The sequence below is a fragment of the Schistocerca piceifrons genome, chromosome 5 (assembly GCF_021461385.2).
Source record: "Schistocerca piceifrons isolate TAMUIC-IGC-003096 chromosome 5, iqSchPice1.1, whole genome shotgun sequence".
In the NCBI taxonomy this organism is placed as follows: domain Eukaryota; kingdom Metazoa; phylum Arthropoda; class Insecta; order Orthoptera; family Acrididae; genus Schistocerca; species Schistocerca piceifrons.
Window position 1 is genome coordinate 669,489,270 of NC_060142.1, and position 21,457 is coordinate 669,510,726.

A 21,457-nucleotide genomic window follows, 5' to 3' on the forward strand; every position below is an offset into this window, starting at 1 on the left:
AAGCGTAGATGGTGGCAGAGAGAGTTTCTCGCGAATTAACGCTAAAGGATGGCGCATATTTTAGAAATTATGTTAGGATGAGTATGGAGGATTTCCGCGGTTTGTTATCACTTGTGGCTCCTCTTGTGTCCAAAACCAACACAAACTTTCGGGAAGCGATTCCACCAGAGGATCAGTTGGCAGTAACACTCCGTTTTTTGGCCACTGGGGATTCCTCTTGAAACGAAGATTTCATTACAAAACATTTGCATTGTCGCGCGATTGCGTAATGCGAACGTCTCACACACGATTGTCGGCATCCGCTGTCAACATTATCACGCGAGGCCGCCGGAATAATAGCAAAAAATTGATATACGTGCCAGATGCATGAAAAAATTATAGAATGTATTACATACTCTGATATATATAAAACTTTTACCTTCACTTCTTGGAATAAAACTTGCACAGTAGCCTCGCAAACACGAAGAATAATGTTGCATATGGCACTTTTTGATGTTCTATGCGGATACATTAACGTCGAAACGATAGTCGGCACCTCCAAAACTCAAACAGCCGCCAAAGAGCCTGATACTACGCATGCGCTAATCGTCAAAATAAGCGGCAGGTGACAAGACGACAGGAAATGATGGTACTGCGCATGCGCGAGTTCTTCAAATGTCGCTCATACATGTCGCGTATATGGCCAAAAAGCGATATACAAAATGTATACGCGACATGTATGAGCTCGAGGGTCCGCATACAAGTTCCGTGAATTTTTGTATGAGGTGATGTATCGCGACATGTCAAATTGACATGTCGCTCATACATGTCGCGATACATGTATCCCAGTGTAAACGTACCTTGAGGAAACTTTCCAACCGATTTCTCATACACAAACAGCAGTTAACCGACGTTGCCTGGTGAAACGTTGTTGTGATGCCTTGTGTAAGGAGGAGAAATGCATACCTACTCGTTTCCGGCTTTGATAAAGGTCGGATTGTGGCCTATTGCGGTTGCGGTTTATCGTATAGCGACATTGCTGCTCGCGTTGGTCGAGATCCAATGACTGTTAGCAGAATATGGAATCGGTGGGTTCAGTAGGGTAATACGGAACGCCGTGCTGGATCCCAACGGCCTCGTATTACTAGCAGTCGAGATGACAGGCATCTTATCCGAATGGCTGTAACGGATCGTGCAGCCACGTCTCGATCCCTGAGTCAACAGATGGAGACGTTTGCAAGATAACAACCATCTGCACGAACAGTTCGAAGAAGTTTGCAGCAGCATGGACTATCAGCTCGGAGACCATGGCTGCGGTTACCCTTGACGCTGCATCACAGACAGGAGTGCCTGCGATGGTGTACTCAACGACGAACCTGGCTGCACAAATGGCAAAACAATTTTTACAGCATCATGATGGTCGCATCCGTGTTTGGCCACATCGGGGTGAACGCACATTGAAGCGTGTATTCGTCATCGCCATACTGGCGTACCACCCGGCGTGATGGTATGGGGTGCCATTGGTTACACGTCTCGGTCACCTCTTGTTCGCATTGACGGCACTCTGAACAGTGGACGTTACATTTCAGATGTGTTACGACCCGTGGCTCTACCATTCATTCGATCCCTGCGAAACCATACATTTCAGCAAGATAATGGACGACTGCATGTTGCAGGTCCTGTACGAGCCTTTCTGGATACAGAAAATGTTCGACTGCTGCCATCGCCAGCACGTTCTCCAGATCTCTCACCAACTGAAAACGTCTGGTCAATGGTGGCCGAACAACTGGTTCGTCACAATACGCCAGTCACTACTCTTGATGAACTGTGGTATCGTGTTGAACCTGCATGGCAATGTGCACGCCATCCAGGCTCTGTTTGACTCAATGCCCAGGCGTATCAAGGCCGTTATTACGGCCAGAGATGGATGTTCTTGGTACTGATTTCTCAGGATCTATGCACCCCCGCATGAACCATGGACCTTGCCGTTGGTGGGGAGGCTTGCTTGCCTCAGCGATACAGATGGCCGTACCGTAGGTGCAACCACAACGGAGGGGTATCTGTTGAGAGGCCAGATAAACATGTGGTTCCTGAAGAGGGGCAGCAGCCGTTTCAGTAGTTGCAAGGGCAACAAAATGGTTCAAATGGTTCTGAGCACTATGGGACTCAACATCTTAGGTCATAAGTCCCCTAGAACTTAGAACTACTTAAACCTAACTAACCTAAGGACATCACACACACCCATGCCCGAGGCAGGATTCGAACCTGCAAGGGCAACAGTCTGGATGATTGACTGATCTGGCCTTGTAACAATAACCGAAACGGCTTTGCTGTGCTGGTACTGCGAACGGCTGAAAGGAAGGGGAAATTACGGCCGTAATTTTTCCCGAGGGCATGCAGCTTTCAAAAATGGCTCTGAGCACTATGGGACTCAACTGCTGAGGTCATTAGTCCCCTAGAACTTAGAACTAGTTAAACCTAACTAACCTAAGGACATCACAAACATCCATGCCCGAGGCAGGATTCGAACCTGCGACCGTAGCGGTCTTGCGGTTCCAGACTGCAGCGCCTTTAACCGCACGGCCACTTCGGCCGGCTCATGCAGCTTTACTGTATGATTAAATGATAATGGCGTCCTCTTGGGTAAAATATTCCGGAGGTAAAATAGTCCCCCATTCAGATCTCCGGGTGGGGACTACTCAACAGGATGTCGTTATCAGGAGAAAGAAAACTGGCGTTCTAAGGATCGGAGCGCGGAATGTCAGATCCCTTAATCGGGCAGGTAGGTTAGAAAATTTAAAAAGGGAAATGGATAGGTTAAAGTTAGATATAGTGGGAATTAGTGAAGTTCGGTGGCAGGAGGAACAAGACTTCTGGTCAGGTGACTACAGGGTTATAAACACAAAATCAAATAGGGGTATTGCAGGAGTAGGTTTAATAATGAATAGGAAAATAGGAATACAGGTAAGCAACAACAAACAGCATAGTGAACGCATTATTGTGGCCAAGATAGATACAAAGACCACACCTACTACAGTAGTACAAGCTTATATGCCAACTAGCTCTGCAGATGACGAAGAAATTGAAGAAATGTATGATGAAATACAAGAAATTATTCAGATAGTGAAGGGAGATGAAAATTTAATAGTCATGGGTGACTGGAATTCGAGTGTAGGAAAAGGGAGAGAAGGAAACGTAGTAGGTGAATATGGATTGGGGCTAAGAAAACTGACTAAACCAGAGGTTGTACAGAGTTTCAGGGAGAGCATAAGGGAACAATTGACAGGAATTGGGGGAAGAAATACAGTAGAAGAAGAATGGGTAGCTCTGAGGGATGAAGTAGTGAAGGCAGCAGAGGATCAAGTAGGTAAAAAGACGAGGGCTAGTAGAAATCCTTGGGTAACAGAAGAAATATTGAATTTAATTGATGAAAGGAGAAAATATAAAAATGCAGTAAATGAAGCAGGCAAAAAGGAATACAAACGTCTCAAAAATGAGATCGACAGGAAATGCAAAATGGCTAAGCAGGGATGGCTAGAGGACAAATGTAAGGATGTAGAGGCTTATCTCACTAGGGGTAAGATAGATACTGCCTACAGCAAAATTAAAGAGACCCTTGGAGATAAGAGAACCACTTGAATGAACATCAAGAGCTCAGATGGAAACCCAGTTATAAGCAAAGAAGGGAAAGCAGAAAGGTGGAAGGAGTATATAGAGGGTCTATACATGGGCGATGTACTTGAGGACAAGATTATGGAAATGGAAGGGGATGTAGATGAAGATGAAATGGGAGATACCATACTGCGTGAAGAGTTTGACAGAGCACTGAAAGACCTAAGTCGAAACAAGGCCCCCGGAGTAGACAACATTCCATTGGAACTACTGACGGCCTTGGGAGAGCCAGTTCTGACAAAACTCTACCATCTGGTGAGCAAGATGTATGAAACAGGCGAAATACCCTCAGACTTCAAGAAGAATATAATAATTCCAATCCCAAAGAAAGCAGGTGTTGACAGATGTGAAAATGACCGAACTATCAGTTTAATAAGCCACAGCTGCAAAATACTAAAGCGAATTCTTAACATATGAATGGAAAAACTGATAGAAGCCGACCTCGGGGAAGATCAGTTTGGATTCCATGGAAATGTTGGAACATGTGAGGCAATACTGACCCTACGACTTATCTTAGAAGAAAGATTAAGGAAAGCCAAACCAACGTTTCTAGCATTTGTAGACTTACAGAAAGCTTTTGACAATGTTGACTGGAATACTCTCTTTCAAATTCTAAAGGTGGCAGGGGTAAAATACAGGGAGTGAAAGGCTATTTAAAGTTTGACAGAAACTAGGTGGCAGCTATAAGAGTTGAGGGGCATGAAAGGGAATCAGTGGTTGGGAAGGGAGTAAGACAGGGTTGTAGCCTCTCCCCGATGTTACTCAATCTGTATATTGAGCAAGCAGTAAAGGAAACAAAAGAAAAATTCGGAGTAGGTATTAAAATCCATGGAGAAGAAATAAAAACTTTGAGGTTCGCCGATGACATTGTAATTCTGTCAGAGACAGCAAAGGACTTGGAAGAGCAGTTGAATGGAATGGACAGTGTCTTGAAAGGAGGATATAAGATGAACATCAACAAAAGCAAAACGAGGATAACGGAATGTAGTCGACCTAAGTCGGGTGATGCTGAGGGAATTAGATTAGGAAATGAGACACTTAAAGTAGTAAAGGAGTTTTGCTATTTGGGGAGCAAAATAACTGATGATGGTCGAAGTAGAGAGGATATAAAATGTAGACTGGCAATGGCAAGGAAAGCGTTTCTGAAGAAGAGAAATTTGTTAATATCGAGTATAGATTTAAGTGTCAGGGAGTCATTTCTGAAAGTATTTGTATGGAGTGTAGCCATGTATGGAAGCGAAACATGGACGATAAATATTTTGGACAAGAAGAGAATAGAAGCTTTCGAAATGTGGTGCTACAGAAGAATGCTGAAGATTAGATGGGTAGATCACATAACTAATGAGGAAGTATTGAACAGGATTGGGGAGAAGAGAAGTTTGTTGCACAACTTGACCAGAAGAAGGGATCGGTTGGTAGGACATGTTCTGAGGCATCAAGGGATCACCAATTTAGTATTGGAGGGCAGTGTGGAGGGTAAAATCGTAGAAGGAGACCAAGAGATGAATACACTAAGCAGATTCAGAAGGATGTAGGTTGCAGTAGGTACTGGGAGGTGAAGAAGCTTGCAGAGGTTAGAGTAGCATGGAGAGCTGCATCAAACCAGTCTCAGGACTGAAGACCACAACAACAACATGCACCCACATTGCGTGAAAAAGTAATCACATGTCAGTTCTAGTATAATATATTTGTCCAATGAATACTCGTTTATCATCTGCATGTCTTTTTGGTGTAGCAATTTTAATGGCCAGAAGTGTATACTAGTAATAAACATTGTCAACAGTGGCGGTATATCTCCGCCGCTGCAGCAGGGTTTTACAATGCATGTAATTGGTCACCGTGCATGCACATTGGCGTCTATCATTAGCATGGGAGAAGAGGTATTAAGAGCCAGATGAATTATGAAAGCCGGCCGAAGTGGCCGTGCGGTTAAAGGCGCTGCAGTCCGGAACCGCAAGACCGCTACGGTCGCAGGTTCGAATCCTGCCTATGGCATGGATGTTCGTGATGTCCTTAGGTTAGTTAGGTTTAACTAGTTCTAAGTTCTAGGGGACTAATGACCTCAGCAGTTGAGTCCCATAGTGCTCAGAGCCATTTTTTTTTAATTATGAAATGTCGATTCACGCAATGATTCAACAGCTTACGTTACTTCAGCGTATTGCCACAGTACTAAGCTACACTCAAGCAGAGTTTTTAGTTGTCTACACAGTTACAAAGGAAAAAATATCCCGCGTATTAAAATATCATAATCTTTCCTTCATGGGGGACCAAAGTGGTACAGAATGTTTTGAAAAATATTTCCGCCATTTCCCTGTTAACTGCCGGCCGCGGTGGTCTCGCGGTTCTAGGAGCGCAGTCCGGAACCGCGCGACTGCTACGGTCGCAGGTTCAAATCCTGCCTCGGGCATGGATGTGTGTGATGTCTTTAGGTTAGTTAGGTTTAAGTAGTTCTAAGTTCTAGGGGACTGAAGACCACAGCTGTTAAGTCCCATAGTTCTCAGAGCCATTTGAACCAACCCTGTTAACTGTTCGTTTGTTTTACACCATCACCATTTGACTTTATAGCCATTCTCAAGTGCATGCTGAACTGAAAATCGGTAAAGAGTACGTATCACACAGGTTAGGGCGTAGAAACAAGAGCTTGTTACGAATATGAAAACATTACTTACATGTTAAAAACTGCTCTATAAGACCAGAGGTATATTTTTAGACGCTGACATTTCACAGACAGTCAGACATTTTTGACAACGTAACTAATGGTTTCAAATGTTTTTTAACCAATTGTTTCTACGTGTAAAATGGTAAAATGGTTCAAATGGCTCTGAGCACTACGTGACTTAACATCTGTGGTCATCAGTCCCCTAGAACTTAGAACTACTTAAACCTAACTAACCTAAGGACATCACACACATCAATGCCCGAGGCAGGATTCGAATCTGCGACCGTAGCAGTCGCGCGGTTCCGGAATGCGCACCTAGAACCGCTAGACCACCGCGGCCGGCGTTTCTACGTGTAACATTGTGTAAAATTGTGTAAAATAAGTGAACGATTAACAGTCATATGGCGGAAATTTCTTTAAAACAAAGAATAAAATAAAACACCATGGTTGAGTGAGCCATTTATTTAAATAAAAAGGGCCAATATCGTTTCATTCCCGCTGATTGTATCCAGTCAGCTATGTAATAAATTTCCCCAGAGAACACTACATAAGACGAGTGCATAAGGCGACACGAGTTTCCTTTTTGGTCACGAATGACGCGAAATAATAATTCAGCAAACTCTATCCGACATGTGAAATATGGTTTGCATGACAGAATCAGCGAAACGTTTGCCAGAAATGTTTACGATTCACTAGCGACAAGGCTGGTCCCAATTAATTTCAGCAATTTAAATTGTATTAAAAAGGTGCATGGCGAAGTCCAAAATGATTACCGTCCTCTGCATGTTTACATTTACAGTAACAGATGCAATAAATCACAGCATATACCGGCCATCAGACAAGAGTCCAAATGTTTACACTGTGGCCTAGAGTTAAACAGAACCAGCGCTAAAATTCACGTTATACGGAGCAAACATATCGAGTGACTGCCAATAAAGCGGCTACGTCAATGTGCGTAGGATGTTTTCGTGATGATGATACAGTCTTTCAGGATGATGGAGAAGACCAAATGTAATATTTATTACAGATATTTAAACTACGAATGTACAGCTACTAAAAAATAAGTATTTATAACGCCATACGAGTTTCGTTTTACTGATGTAAAGCATCGTCAGTGGTCTGTAATCAAACATACATAATTTTATATTGCTTTCTGGATCTAAAAATAGTTCGTTGAAAAAGATACTGAGGTGCGATTTTTCGATTACGGCAATGTACGTCAGGTTTTCGCCTACATCAAGAATTGTTTACTTGCATTTTTTCGATGTATTTCTTCGTTTGGCACTGAAGTTTCTTATCTACTCTCACTCAGGTTTGGTGCATTACACATTAGCTGATGTTAAACACGTCACAATATACTACCCTTCATGTTTCCTTGCAAACTTCTATTTAAATTTATCACTGGTTTTTTTTAGTGTATTTAATGTTGCCATGTTAACCACTAGATTTCGTTTCCACTTGATCTAAAAATACCATCTATGGTTTGTCATATATGAATTATACAAACAGTAGTGACATTATATTGTCTCATATTTCACATCAGGTATTTTGTAGTGTTGCAAATCAATGTGAGACTAGGCAAAAACCACCAGTAGCAAACGAAGGAATGGTCGAAAATGTAGAAGCAGAAAATAGTTCCTGATGTAAGTGAAAATCAGGCACGAAATGCCATAAGTAAAAGATCACAAGTCTGTCTCTTTTATAACTAACTGTTTCAAGGTCTAGAAAGCAAAGAATAATTTTAAATGAAGACCTTGGCTGTAAAGGGATAATATGGTTGTTTTGAGAAATTGTGCAGTATTTGTTTCACTAAAATTTCACGAGACATTTCAAGTGCATCCATTGCGAATCTTTCATTCGGATAAGTGTTTTTTTTTTTTTTAAACATTTCTGTAGTGACGACATATTTTGAAAGATGTAAATACTGTATGCAATTGTGTTCTTAAAAATATGTCATGGGTACTTAATACTTGCAAACTGAGTGCACTTAACATGGGTTAGCATTGGCTTACTACTGTTTACTTGCTGGGCGAATTATCGAAACATTACTATGAAACTTCATTTAGAAGGTCCGACTTCTTTCAGTTGTGATACTATGATTTTCATTTCCAATTTCTGCAATAATATACCATAACAACGTCAAAAATTAATCAATGATTCACCACAATACAGGGTGAGTCACCTAACATTACCGCTGGATATATTTCGTAAACCACATCAAATACTGACGAATCGATTCCACAGACCGAACGTGAGGAGAGGGGCTAGTGTAATTGGTTAATACAAACAAAAAAAAATCCACGGAAGTATGTTTTTTAACACAAACCTACGTTTTTTTTAAATGGAACCCCGTTAGTTTTGTTAGCACATCTGAACATATAAACAAATACGTAATCCATGCCGTTTGTTGCATTGTAAAATGTTAATTACATCCAGAGATATTGTAACCTAAAGTTACGCTTGAGTACCACTCCTCCGCTGTTCGATCGTGTGTATCGGAAAGCACCGAATTATGTAGGGATCCAAAGGGAACGGTGATGGACCTTAGATACAGAAGAGACTGGAACAGCACATTACGTCCACGTGCTAACATCTACATCTACATTTATACTCCGCAAGCCACCCAACGGTGTGTGGCGGAGGGCACTTTACGTGCCACTGTCATTACTTCCCTTTCCTGTTGCAGTCGCGTATGGTTCACGGGAAGAACGACTGTCTGAAAACCTCCGTGCGCGCTCTAATCTCTCTAATTTTACATTCGTGATCTCCTCGGGAGATATAAGTAGGGGGAAGCAATATATTCGATACCTCATCCAGAAACGCACCACTGAGCTAGATGGCGCAGTGGATAGCACACTGGACTCGCATTCGGGAGGACGACCGTTCAATCCCGTCTCCAGCCATCCTGATTTAGGTTTTCCGTGATTTCCCTAAATCGTCTCAGGCAAATGCCGGGATGGTTCCTTTGAAAGGGCACGGCCGATTTCCTTCCCCGTCCTTCCCTAACCCGAGCTTGCGTTCCGTCTCTAATGACCTCGTTGTCGACGGGACGTTAAACAACACTAACCTAACCCAGAAACGCACCCTCTCGAAACCTGCTTAGCAAGCTACACCGCAATGCAGAGCGCCTCTCTTGCAGAGTCTGCCACTTGAGTTTATTAAACATCTTCGTAACGCTATCACGGTTACCAAATAACCCTGTGACGAAACGCGCCGCTCTTCTTTGGATCTTCTCTATCTCCTCCGTCAACCCGATCTGGTACGGATTCCACACTGATGAGCAATACTCAAGTATAGGTCGAACGAGTGTTTTGTAAGCCACCTCCTTTGTTGATGGACTACATTTTCTAAGGACTCTCCGAATGAATCTCAAACTGGTACCCGCCTTACCAACAATTAATTTTATATGATCATTCCACTTCAAATCGTTCCGCACGCATACTCCCAGATATTTTACAGAAGTAACTGCTACCAGTGTTTGTTCCGCTATCATATGATCATACAATAAAGGATCCTTCTTTCTACCCTTACCTTTTTATTGGTCTTTTTCACTGACGCACATGTACATTACCATGTGAGGCGTGAGGTACACGTACACACGTGGTTTCCGTTTTCAATTACGGAGTGGAATAGAGTGTGTCCCGACATGTCAGGCCAATAGATGTTCAGTGTGGTGGCCATCATTTGCTGCATACAATTGCCATCTCTGGCGTAATGAATGTCGTACACGCCGCAGTACATCTGGTGTAATGTCGCTGCAGGCGGCCACAATACGTTGTTTCATATCCTCTGGGGTTGTAGGCACATCACGGTACACATTCTCCTTTAAGGTACCCCGCAGAAAGAGGTCCAGAGGTGTATGATCAGGAGAACGGGCTGGCCAATTTATGCGTCCTCCACGTCCTATGAAACGCCCGTCGAATTTCCTGTCAAGGGTCAGCCTAGTGTTAATTGCGGAATGTGCAGGTGCACCATCATGCTGATGCAACATACGTCGACGCGTTTCCAGTGGGACGTTTTCGAGCAACGTTGGCAGATCATTCTGTAGAAACTCGATGTATGTTGCAGCTGTTTGGGCCCCTGCAATGAAGTGAGGACCAATGAGGTGGTCGCCAATGATTCCGCACCATACATTTACAATCCACGGTCGCTGTCGCTCTACCTGTCTGAGCCAGCGAGGATTGTCCATGGACCAGTAATGCATGTTCCGTAGATTCACTGCCCCGTGGTTTGTGAAACCCGCTTCATCGGTAAACAGGTAGAACTGCAACGCATTCTCTGTTAATGCCCATTGACAGAATTGCACTCGAAGACTAATCACCATGTAATTGATGATGTAGCGACACATGAAACGGGTGAAAGCGGTGACGACGCAGTATGCGCATGACACTACTTTGACTCAGTCCACCGGCTCTCGCAATGTCCCGTGTACTCATGTGTGGGTTCATGGCAACAGCAGCTAACACACCAACTGCACCCGCTTCTCCTGTGACGGGCCTGTTACGGACCCGTTTGCGTGCTACGACCATACCTGTTGCATACAGTTGGCGGTAGATGTTTTGCAATGTGCGGCACGTTGGATGCTCTCTGTCCGGGTACCGTTCTGCATACACCCTGCAGGCTTCAGCTGCATTTCGTCGACACTCGCCATAGATGAGTATCATCTCCGCCTTTTCAGAGTTCGAATACACCATGGTCACAGTTCCTACAACACTACACTATCACAGACGTCTGGTAACACGGTGTACTACAGTTGGTCTGCGTGTGGAGACGAATGCAGAATAACAATAGCAGCAAGCGCTACATGCGGACACTGCGACAGATAGACCAAACCACAACAGTGCACTACAGCCACACTCGTAAACACGGTCGTCATCGTAAACATGTCCCTGCAGATGCTGCTCACCGACCGTGGCCCGTGTTTGTTACAACACGCAACTGAACGTCGGAGGTTTCATGCGTCAACTTTAGGTTACAATATCTCCGGATGTAATTAACATTTTACAATGCAACAAACGGCACTGATTACGTATTTGTTTATACGTTCAGATGTGCTAACAAAACTAACGTGTTTCCATTTAAAAAAACGTAGGTTTGTGTTAAAAACATATTTCCGTGCATTTTTGTATGGTTTGTATTAAACAATTACACTAACCCCTCTCCTCACGTTCGGTCTGTGGAATCGGTTCGTCAGTATTTGATGTGGTTTACGAAATATATCCAGCGGTAACGTTAGGTGACTCACCCTGTATAACATTAATTTTACTGTCACCTTACAACAACACGTAAACAAGGTTAAGGTTGGACCTTATCATTTCTACCATCACACTGTCACGTAAATTCGCTTAAAGTATGGTAAGAGATACAAGTTAACATTTTTTGTTTAAATAATTATTCACTTTTAAGTGACTATCAACAAGTTTGAAGCACATTTGTATTCTGGAATACATTCATGAATCTTTACCCTAGTCGTAGCTATCCACATCATTCTCGGACTTGTACAAAACATCCTTGGCAAGCATTTTCCTGGCACGAACACCGCACACGTTACTCTACTGACGGAAACACATCCTGACAAAATTTTACCATTAGCGAGAATCTGAAATTATAAGTACAGCTGCCATTTCTCTGCTTAATATGAATAAAGCACCTGAGTTACCGTATTTCGTTTGCCATAATTCTGCTTCTCTTCAAGGTCTTCAAATGTGCTTTATTTCAGACCAATGAAAATGTTTTATATCAATAAAACGAAACGCGTATGGTGGTAGAAATTTTGCATATAATAGTTGTTAGAAAGGCAGAATTTAAATTTCTTTAACAATAGTAAAGCTGCTACGGACATCATAACCACACAAATTAAGAATTAAATGCATCAATCTGAGATGAGGAGCCCTGGCCCAGAATAGCCTGAGTCGAAAACTTTGAACTAAAATGAAGAAATTTCCTATGTACAGTTGGTCTGCTGACGACCTCTGTGACAGGAAATAATGAAACCAGCTGCACAACTGAGAGGATACTTTAAAGGGAGGCGATTTGACAAGCAGTCGCTTGTGAGAAACGATTTCGAAAGCTTTCTGGAAATCTAGAAATATGGGATCAACTTGAGCTCCTCTGTCGATAGCACTCATTTGTTCCTGTGAACACAGAGCCAGTTGTCTTTCATTAGAATGACATTTTCTGAATCCATGTTGGTTATGTGTACACATACAGTTGTCTTCGAGGTATTTCACAGCGTTCCAAAAGCCTGCTACAAGTTGATGTGTATAATAGGGCTGTATAAATCGTGGAATCACTTTTATTTCCTTTCTTGCATATTGGTGTGACGTGCAACTTTCCAGTCTTCAGGTGCGGATCTGCCGCGAAATGATCGACTATATACGACTGCAAAAAATGGTGCTATTTTATCTGCTTACTCCAACGCCTAACTGCTTTACCACCTTAACCAGAAGATTTGTGTTTATTAAGTGACATAGGTTGCTTCAGTACCCAAGAGGAGGAGCAATAGTAGTAGTAGTAGTAGTTGTTGTTGTTGTTGTTATTGTTATTGTTGTTGTTGTTGTTATTGTTGTTGTTGTCGTCGTCGTCGTCGTCGTCAGTTCGAAGATTGGTTTCAAGCAGCTCCCCGTGCTACTCTGTCCCGTGCAAGACTCTTCATCTCCGAATAACTACTTCAACCTACATACTTCTGAATCTGCTTATTGTATTCATCTCTTGTACACTCTCTATGAGTTTTACCTCTTGATGTCTCAGAATGTGCTCCATCAACAGCTGTCTCCTTTCAGCCAAGGCCGGCCGCGGTGGTCTAGCGGTTCTGGCGCTGCAGTCGGGAACCGCGGGACTGCTACGGTCGCAGGTTCGAATCCTGCCTCGGGCATGGGTGTGTGTGATGTCCTTAGGTTAGTTAGGTTTAAGTAGTTCTAAGTTCTAGGGGACTTATGACCTAAGATGTTGAGTCCCATAGTGCTCAGAGCCATTTGAACCATTTTTTTTTCAGCCAAGTTTTGGCACAAACTCCTTGTCTCCCTAGTATTATTCAGCACCTCCGCGTAAGTTACACCATCTACCAGCCCAGTCCTTAACATTCTTCTGTGGCACCACATTTCAGAACCCTCTGTTCTCTTTTTGTATAAACTGTTTATCTTCTATTTTTCACTTTCATAAATGGCTACTATCCAGAAAAATACTTTCAGAAAAGAGTAATTAGCACTTAAATATGCATTCGAATTAAAGTAGAGAAATGGTAATGGCAAGAAAAGCATTCCTGAACAAGAGAAACTTTTTGATTAGAATGCAGATTTAAGTGCTAATAACTCTTTTCTGAAAGTATGACGAAAGTGAGAAACGGACGATAAACAGTTTACACAAAAATCATTTCAAAAATGCCTCTGAGCACTATGGGACTCAACTGCTGTGGTCATAAGTCCCCTAGAACTTAGAACTACTTAAACCTAACTAACCTAAGGACATCACACACACCCATGACCGAGGCAGGATTCGAACCTGCGACCGTAGCGGTCATGCCGTTCCAGACTGTAGCGCCTTTAACTGCTCGGCCACTCCGGCTGGCTAAAATCATTTCCAAATCTAGTTTTCACAGCAATTCGACTACATTCCATTTCCAAAATGCTATTGACAATGTACCTCAAAAGCGGCTCGCAGTCAAATTGCGTGCTTGTGGAATATTTTCTCACAAGAAGAGGCCACGACGTTGCGATCATGGATTTACTTCAAACTTTGCACACCTTCAGTAGGCCATTAAAACAGCATAATGTAGAAGTAGTAAAGTGCACTGCTCTGGAAATTCCGAGAAAATCGCAGGAGGCGAATGAATCACTCGTATGTTCCAAAGTGCAATCAGGAGTTCAGCTAGCACAAGGACTCTAAGTAGGGAGTTAAAACAGTCAATCATCCCTCGTGAGCCACACCTTTCTGTGCTCAACGCTAAGCGACGTTTGAGATGGTGCAAAGAGAGACGCCGTTGCACACTGGTAGCTGGAAACGAGTAATTTGGAGTGACGAATCACGCTTCATCCTGTGTGAGTCTGATGGAAAGGTCTGGGTTTGGCGAATGACTGGAGAACGTTAACTGACATCATGTGTAATAGTAACAGTGAAGTAAATACGAGGTGGTGTTTCGATTTAGGGAGGTTTGTGGTAGTTAGGCTGTGGAGACCGTACTGCACTTAAGAGAACAGTAAATACAGAAGGATATGAACACGTTTTAAAGCATTATGTATACTGTAAAGTGGAAAAACAGTCCGGAGACGATGACTGTATCAGTACGACAACACACCAGTCATAAAGCAGCATCAGCGAGGCAATGGTTTGTGGACATAAACATTCCTGAAATGGTCTGAGCTGCGGACGGTTCATACCTGATGCTGATGGACGTCGTTGGCATGGAGTTACAACGTCAACTTTGCTCTACATCCCAGCGTCCTATCTTCTCTGGTCTCGGCTCTTGAGAAAGAAAGCGTTTCCGTTCCTCCACAGATGCTCAGACACCTCACTGAAAGCGTCGGCAGCTAAGCAGTCATGAAGTCGAAGGGTTCTCACACCCCAATTAGTGTTCCATAGCAGGTGTCTGGCACTTTTTATTTGAAATAATGCATTGCAAACCACCAACTGTAGCAACACAACTTTATTCATCTACCTTTTCATAAAACAGTCATCACTCGTGACGTTATATGAGGCGTGTTTTTTAAGTAAGTACCGTTTCTAAATTTAAAAAAGACGTGCTAAGAGGAGGAGGTTAGTGTTTAACGTCCCGTCGACAACGAGGTAATTAGAGACGGAGCTCAAGCTCGGGTTAGGAAAGGATAGGGAAGGAAATCGGCCGTGCCCTTTCAAAGGAACCATCCCGGCATTTGCCTGAAACGATTTAGGGAAATCACGAGAAACCTAAATCAGGATGGCTGGAGACGAGATTGAACCGTCGTCCTCCCGAATGAGAGTCCAGTATGCTAGCCACTGCGCCACCTCGCTCGGTGACGTGCTAAGATATCTCAATAATTTTATTCTTAGATGAAAGCCTGTACCTTAATCTACTTTTCTACATAATTTCCGCCAATATTGAGGCACTTGTCGTAAAGTTGTAGCAGTTTTTGAATACCCTCCTCACAGAACTCTGCCGCCTGATTTGTTAACCACTGTTTGGAGTCGCGTGACCGCTCCGGTCGCAGGTTCGAATCCTGCCTCGGGCATGGATGTGTGTGATGTCCTTAGGTTAGTTAGGTTTAATTAGTTCTAAGTTCTAGGCGACTGATGACCTCAGCAGTTAAGTCGCATAGTGCTCAGAGCCATTTTTTTGTTAACCACTGCATCACCACTGTTTTGACTTCGTCATCGTCTTGAAGACGCTGATCGCCCATGTGTTTCTTCAAGTGCAGGAACAGATGGTAGTCACTGGGTGCAAGATCGGAGCTGTACGGAGGATGATTTCGAGTTTCCCATCGAAAAGATGTGATGAAATCTTTGATCTGATTCGCCACATGCGTACGGTCATTGTCTTGCAGCAAAACGATGCCCTTGCTCAACTTCCATGGACTGTTGCTTCGATTCTGGTGAGGAGTAGACCACCCGTGATTCGTCGCCCGTAACATTTTGGCATAAGAAATCATCACCGTCTTTGTGGTACCGCTCAAGAAAAGTCACTGAACTGTCTAAACGTTTGGTTTTGTGCACATCCGTCAACATTTTCGGTACCCAACGTGCGCACAATTTTAGGTGATTGAAGTGCTCGGTGACAATGCCATACAAAACACTACGAGAAACCTTACGAAAGTCATCCCGCAAGGAGGAAATCGTAAAGCGTCTGTTTTCTCTCACCTTATTGTCCACTTCCTGCACCAAACTTTCATTAGCGACCGAAGTACGCCCACTCCATTGTTCATCATGCACATTTGTGTGGCCATCTTTAAATGCTCTCACCCACTTTCTTACCATTCCATCACTCATAATGTTTTCTCCGTAAACTGCACAGATCTCACGGTGGATATCGATCGCTTTTAGGCTTTTAGCACCAAGAAATCTTTTAACAGCCCGTGCTTCACAGTCGGCGGGACTCACGATTATCGGAGGCATCTTGAACACTCAGTACACAATGTAAACAAGGAAGAACCAGACTGTAATGGCGTCAGTGCGTAGATTAAAGTACAAGCTTCCGTTTAAAAACAAAGTTATTGGGATATCTTAGCACCTCTTTGTTTAATTTCAAAACGGTACTTACTTAAGAAAACACGCCTCGTAACAACGCAGCAAACACGATGTAGGACACGCAGGGAAGTACAGAAAAAAATGTTCTGAAAACTTACACTTGTAAAGTCACTTACAAAGCTGGAAATTTGTGATGTACACGTTCATATCAGTAGAATGGTGCTTCACTATGAATACCTCCGTCTTAGCTCACACAGTATTTACTACTCATTACAGCAACTTATGTTCGAAGATCACGATCACAAACTTGAAATTTTGGTAATACACTACTGGCCATTAAAATAGCTACACAACGAAGATGACGTGTTACAGACGCGAAATTTAACTGACAGGAAGAAGATGCTGTGATATGCAAATGAGTAGCTTTTCAGTGCATTCACACAAGGGTGACACCGGTGGCGACACCTACAACGTGCTGACATGAGGAAAGTTTCCAACCGATTTCTCATACGCAAACAGCGTTGCCTAAAGAAACGTTGTAGTGATGCCTCGTGTAAAGAGGAGAAATGCGTACCATCACGTTTCCGACTTTGATAAAGGTCGGATTGTAACCTAACGCGATTGCGGTTTATCATATCGCGACATTGCTGCTCGCATTGGTCGAGATCAAATGACTCCTAGGAGAATATGGAATCTGTGGCTTCAGGAGGGTAATACGGAACGCCGTGCTGGATCCCAATGGCCTCGTATCACTAGCAGTCGAGACGACAAGCATCCGCATGGCTGTAACGGAGCGTGCAGCCACGTCTCGATCCCAGAGTCAACAGATGGGGACGTTTGCAAGGCAACAACCGTCTGCACGAACAGTTCGACGACGGTTGCAGCAGCATGGACTATCAGCTCGGAGACCATGGCTGCAGTTACCCTTGACGCTGCATCACAGGCAGAAGCGCCTGCGATGGTGTACTCAACGACGAACCTGGGTGCACGAATGGCAAAACATCATTTTTTCGGATGAATGCAGGTTCATGATGGTCGCATTCGTGTTTGGAGACATTGCGATGAATGCACATTGGAAGCGTGTATTCGTCGTCGCCATACTGGGGTATCACCTGGCGCGATGGTATGGGGTGCCATTGGTTACACGTGTCGGTGACCTCTTGTTCGCTTTGACGACACTCTGAACAGTGGACGTGACATTTCAGATGTGTTACGACCCGTGGCTCTACCCTTCATTCGATCCCTGCGAAACCCTACATTTCAGCAGGATAATGCACGACCGCATGTTTCAGGTCCTGTACGGGCCTTTCTGGACACAGAAAATGTTCGACTGCTGCCCTGGCCGGCACATTCTCCAGATCTCTCGCCAATTGAAAACGTCTGTTCACAATACGCCAGTCACTACTCTTGAAACTGTGGTACCGTGTTGAAGCAGCATGGGCAGCTGTACCTGTACACGCCATCCAAGCTCTGTTTGACTCAATGCCCAGGCGTATCGAGGCCGTTATTACGGCCAGAGATGGTTGTTCTGGGTTCTGATTTCTCAGGATCTATGCACCCAAATTGCGTGAAAATGTAATCACATGTCAGTTCCAGTATAATATATTTGTCCAATGAGTCCCGTTTATCATCTGCATTTCTTGTTGGTGTAGCAAATTTAATGGTCAGTAGTGTAATATTCGTCAGGTTACGTCAAGTACCAGAGATCAAAGGTGTTACGAGTGCCAAAGTGCAGAAGCGAGGTGTAGCAGTGCGCGTTGCGGGTTGCTGTCCGCAGGCGTGCCCCGAGCCGGGCGACTTCCGCGCGCAGCAGTGCGCCTCATTCGACAAGGAGCCGTGGAGGGGCGCCGAGCTGCGCTGGTTGCCGCACCAGCAGGAGGCGGCGCCGTGCGCGCTCACGTGCCGCGCGACGCGGCCCGACGGCTCGCACGTGGTCGCCACGCTGGCGGCCCGCGTGCAGGACGGCACGCGCTGCCGCTCCGGCTCGCTCGACATGTGCATCAGTGGCCAGTGCCAGGTACGTCCGTAGCCTACACTGGCCCCTACCTTGTCGTTTCCGTAAGAACGGGCAAAAATTTAACAGGATGCTCTACTGAGCAATTTGAGGTAGGGCACCTTGGGTCGGAGAAGCCAGCTTAAAAAGATAGCAGGAATAAAATCACATTACTCTGTGCAACTTGTGGTCTCATAGGACAACTATCCGAGGAATTCCACCCAATAATATCCAAACAGCAGACTCTGTACACAATTTATATAAATTGCCAATACTAAACTCTTTTAAATAACTACAGTTTCATATAACTTACAGAACTTAACAAGTGGTAAAAAAGAATGAGCTTTTAAAAACAGTAACGGCAGCCTGGCACCATAAAATCAAAGAACCTTTTACAATAATGCTTTTAGAGGCCGGCCGGAGTGACCGAGCGGTTCTAGGCGCTACAGTCTGGAGCCGAGTGACCGCTACGGTCGTAGGTTCGAATCCTGCCTCGGGCATGGGTGTGTGTGGTGTCATTAGGTTAGTTAGGTTTAAGTAGTTCTAAGTTCTAGGGGACTGATGACCTCAGAAGTTAAGTCCCATACTGCTCAGAGCCATTTGAACCATTTGCTTTTAGAGTTTATCCACGGGACAAAATCCAGTAATAAGTTAACTTAGCAATACAACTTAAGATCATTTACAAAAACCTTGAGAAAGATAATGGCACTTGGCACCTTGAAATCAAAGAAGCGCAACACACAACCAACGAATATAATAACAAAATAATAATTTGATACAACCGAAGGGCAAGGGCAACTCCCAACGCAATCACAGACAAGCGAGCTCTCAACACTTCAGAGCCTTCCCACTAGAAACGGTCCCCGAAATAAACCGTTGAGAACTCCCCGACATGCCTCCCACAACTGCCCATCATTTACTCACCTTGGTTATATTCTGTAACACACGACAGATAATATCAACACAAGATAAAATTCAAAATCAAATAACAATATAACATCCCGACAGCACATTATAACCACGGCGCCCTTAACTCGGGCGCTCTTAACAAGTGCCGGAAGCCAACACACACAAATCTTGTCCGAAAGAACAGATACCATCTTACTAAATATATAGTTCAGGCTCACCGGCCACTTGACCATCTTCTTCTTCTGTGCGAATGCACAAACAGTGCCCGAACTCTTACGGGAATCGGCAACGCGCCGCGAGTAATGAGTATAATGGGCGAGGGCACTACGAATGTAGTGCGGGACAATACGTTGAGAATGTGGGTTTCGCGGGAGGTGTGCCAGAGATAAATCCCTGCAGTCGCGCTATCTTCTGTGTCCTCGGTGGCTCAGATGGACGGAGCGTCTGCCATGTAAGCAGGAGATCCCGGGTTCGAGTCCCGGTCGGGGCACACATTTTCATCTGTCCCCGTTGACGTATGTCAAAACTTGTAAGCAGCTGAGGGTGTTCATTTCATTGTAATTTAATTCTCGCTTCTTAAAACAAAACAATAAAAGCCAAGCGCACATGAATAGTCAAACCACAGTCTTAGAAGTGCCTTAACGACACCAAACGGGACTATTCCACCAAGTTAATAATACCACAGTGAGATAAAAATACAGAACACACCACTAAATGATGTTACACAAACCAAATTGACGAGATCGTGTTGTTCAGGTCCTAGAAGACCACATATACCAGGCAGCAGTAATTCACTATGCGTATACCGTCCAAAACCGCCTTTCTTAGGCAGACTTTACCTAACACATCAAATGCCAAATATACATGAACTCAACTCCAGGCAGGTAACGGGAACCATCTACGTGAATTCCTTTAAAAAGGAACAAACAGGCACCACCAAGGGTAACGCTGAGCAGAACGTGTGGGCAACGACCCACTCAGCGGGATAACCAAAAGATACTCCAGTTGAGTAAATAAAATAGTACCAACAAATATCGAAACGTGCCACACACACACACACACACACACACACACACACACACACAGCAAAAACTTCCAAGAACGCCGTCCCACATAATAATGAAGTTCAGAAACTGCTGCTGGAGCTTCCAGCGGAAAATCTGAAGAGCCAACCGAGCCCACACCCTAACCTGGCAGACGACTCCAAAATTCAGCAACTAGTTGTCTCCGGGCGAGAGTATCACAGGACCCCACCGGACCTCCACATCAGACAGGCAGGCAGAACAAGTACGCCGACTCCAATTAATCACCACCGCATGGCCCGCACAGCGGCAAGTCGCCTCCGCCCCAGACCACTCTGCTCGTATTGCGAGGCACAACAACCTTAGCGCTAGTCACCAGCGAGTCAGGCAGAGCGAACTTCACGTTCTATGCAATACACGGAAACCGACTACCCTCTCGCTTTCCGCCCGCCACCGCAAACACACGCCAGCGACGTAATAGCAAATCAGCACCGGTACCCCACCCGATCCAGAACAGAGAACTATAATCGATTATAGCGCGCGCTATAAACAAGGTCACAGGATAGCGGCGCGCGCCATATCACTCTGTATCTTTTTATTTTCATTAGTTACAGTTAATGCAAATACCATCCTTGAAAAAATTAACGTATCATTTGTACTGTAACTTAAAAAATGTGCTGTAACTGGCGGCCGTCAACCTCTATTCAAATATGACATCGGCGAACAAGATTCTGATGTACCCTCACAAATATCCCTGGTGTGTTTCGAATCACATCAAAGGCGGCTACAATTCTGGCAACTAATTCCATCTCCATACCCATTGAGGTCTCATACACAAGTGACTGTTGACATCCCCATAGGAAATAATCGTGGGGATTAAGGTCAGGTGACCTCGCAGGCCATGGAATAGGATCTCCCCTTCCAGTTCACCGACCAGGATATACAGCACTGAGATGGTTGCGGACATCCGCACTGCAGTGAGGCCGTGCACCGTCATATTGTGTCCACGTCCTCTCACGAATGGCCAAGGGTACGTTCTCCAACAACTCAGGTAGAACTTTTTGCACG

The 21,457-nt window shown here is 44.3% G+C and overlaps 1 protein-coding gene across 1 annotated transcript in view; it reads left to right on the forward strand.

Moving 5' to 3' along the window:
- Nucleotides 1-21,457, forward strand: part of LOC124799190 (protein madd-4-like) — a 571,457-nt gene that overhangs the window by 138,325 nt on the left and 411,675 nt on the right. Inside the window, exon 3 of the mRNA XM_047262725.1 lies at nt 18,243-18,482. Within this exon, the coding sequence (XP_047118681.1) occupies nt 18,243-18,482 (240 nt within the window). The remainder of the gene's footprint in view (nt 1-18,242; nt 18,483-21,457) is intronic.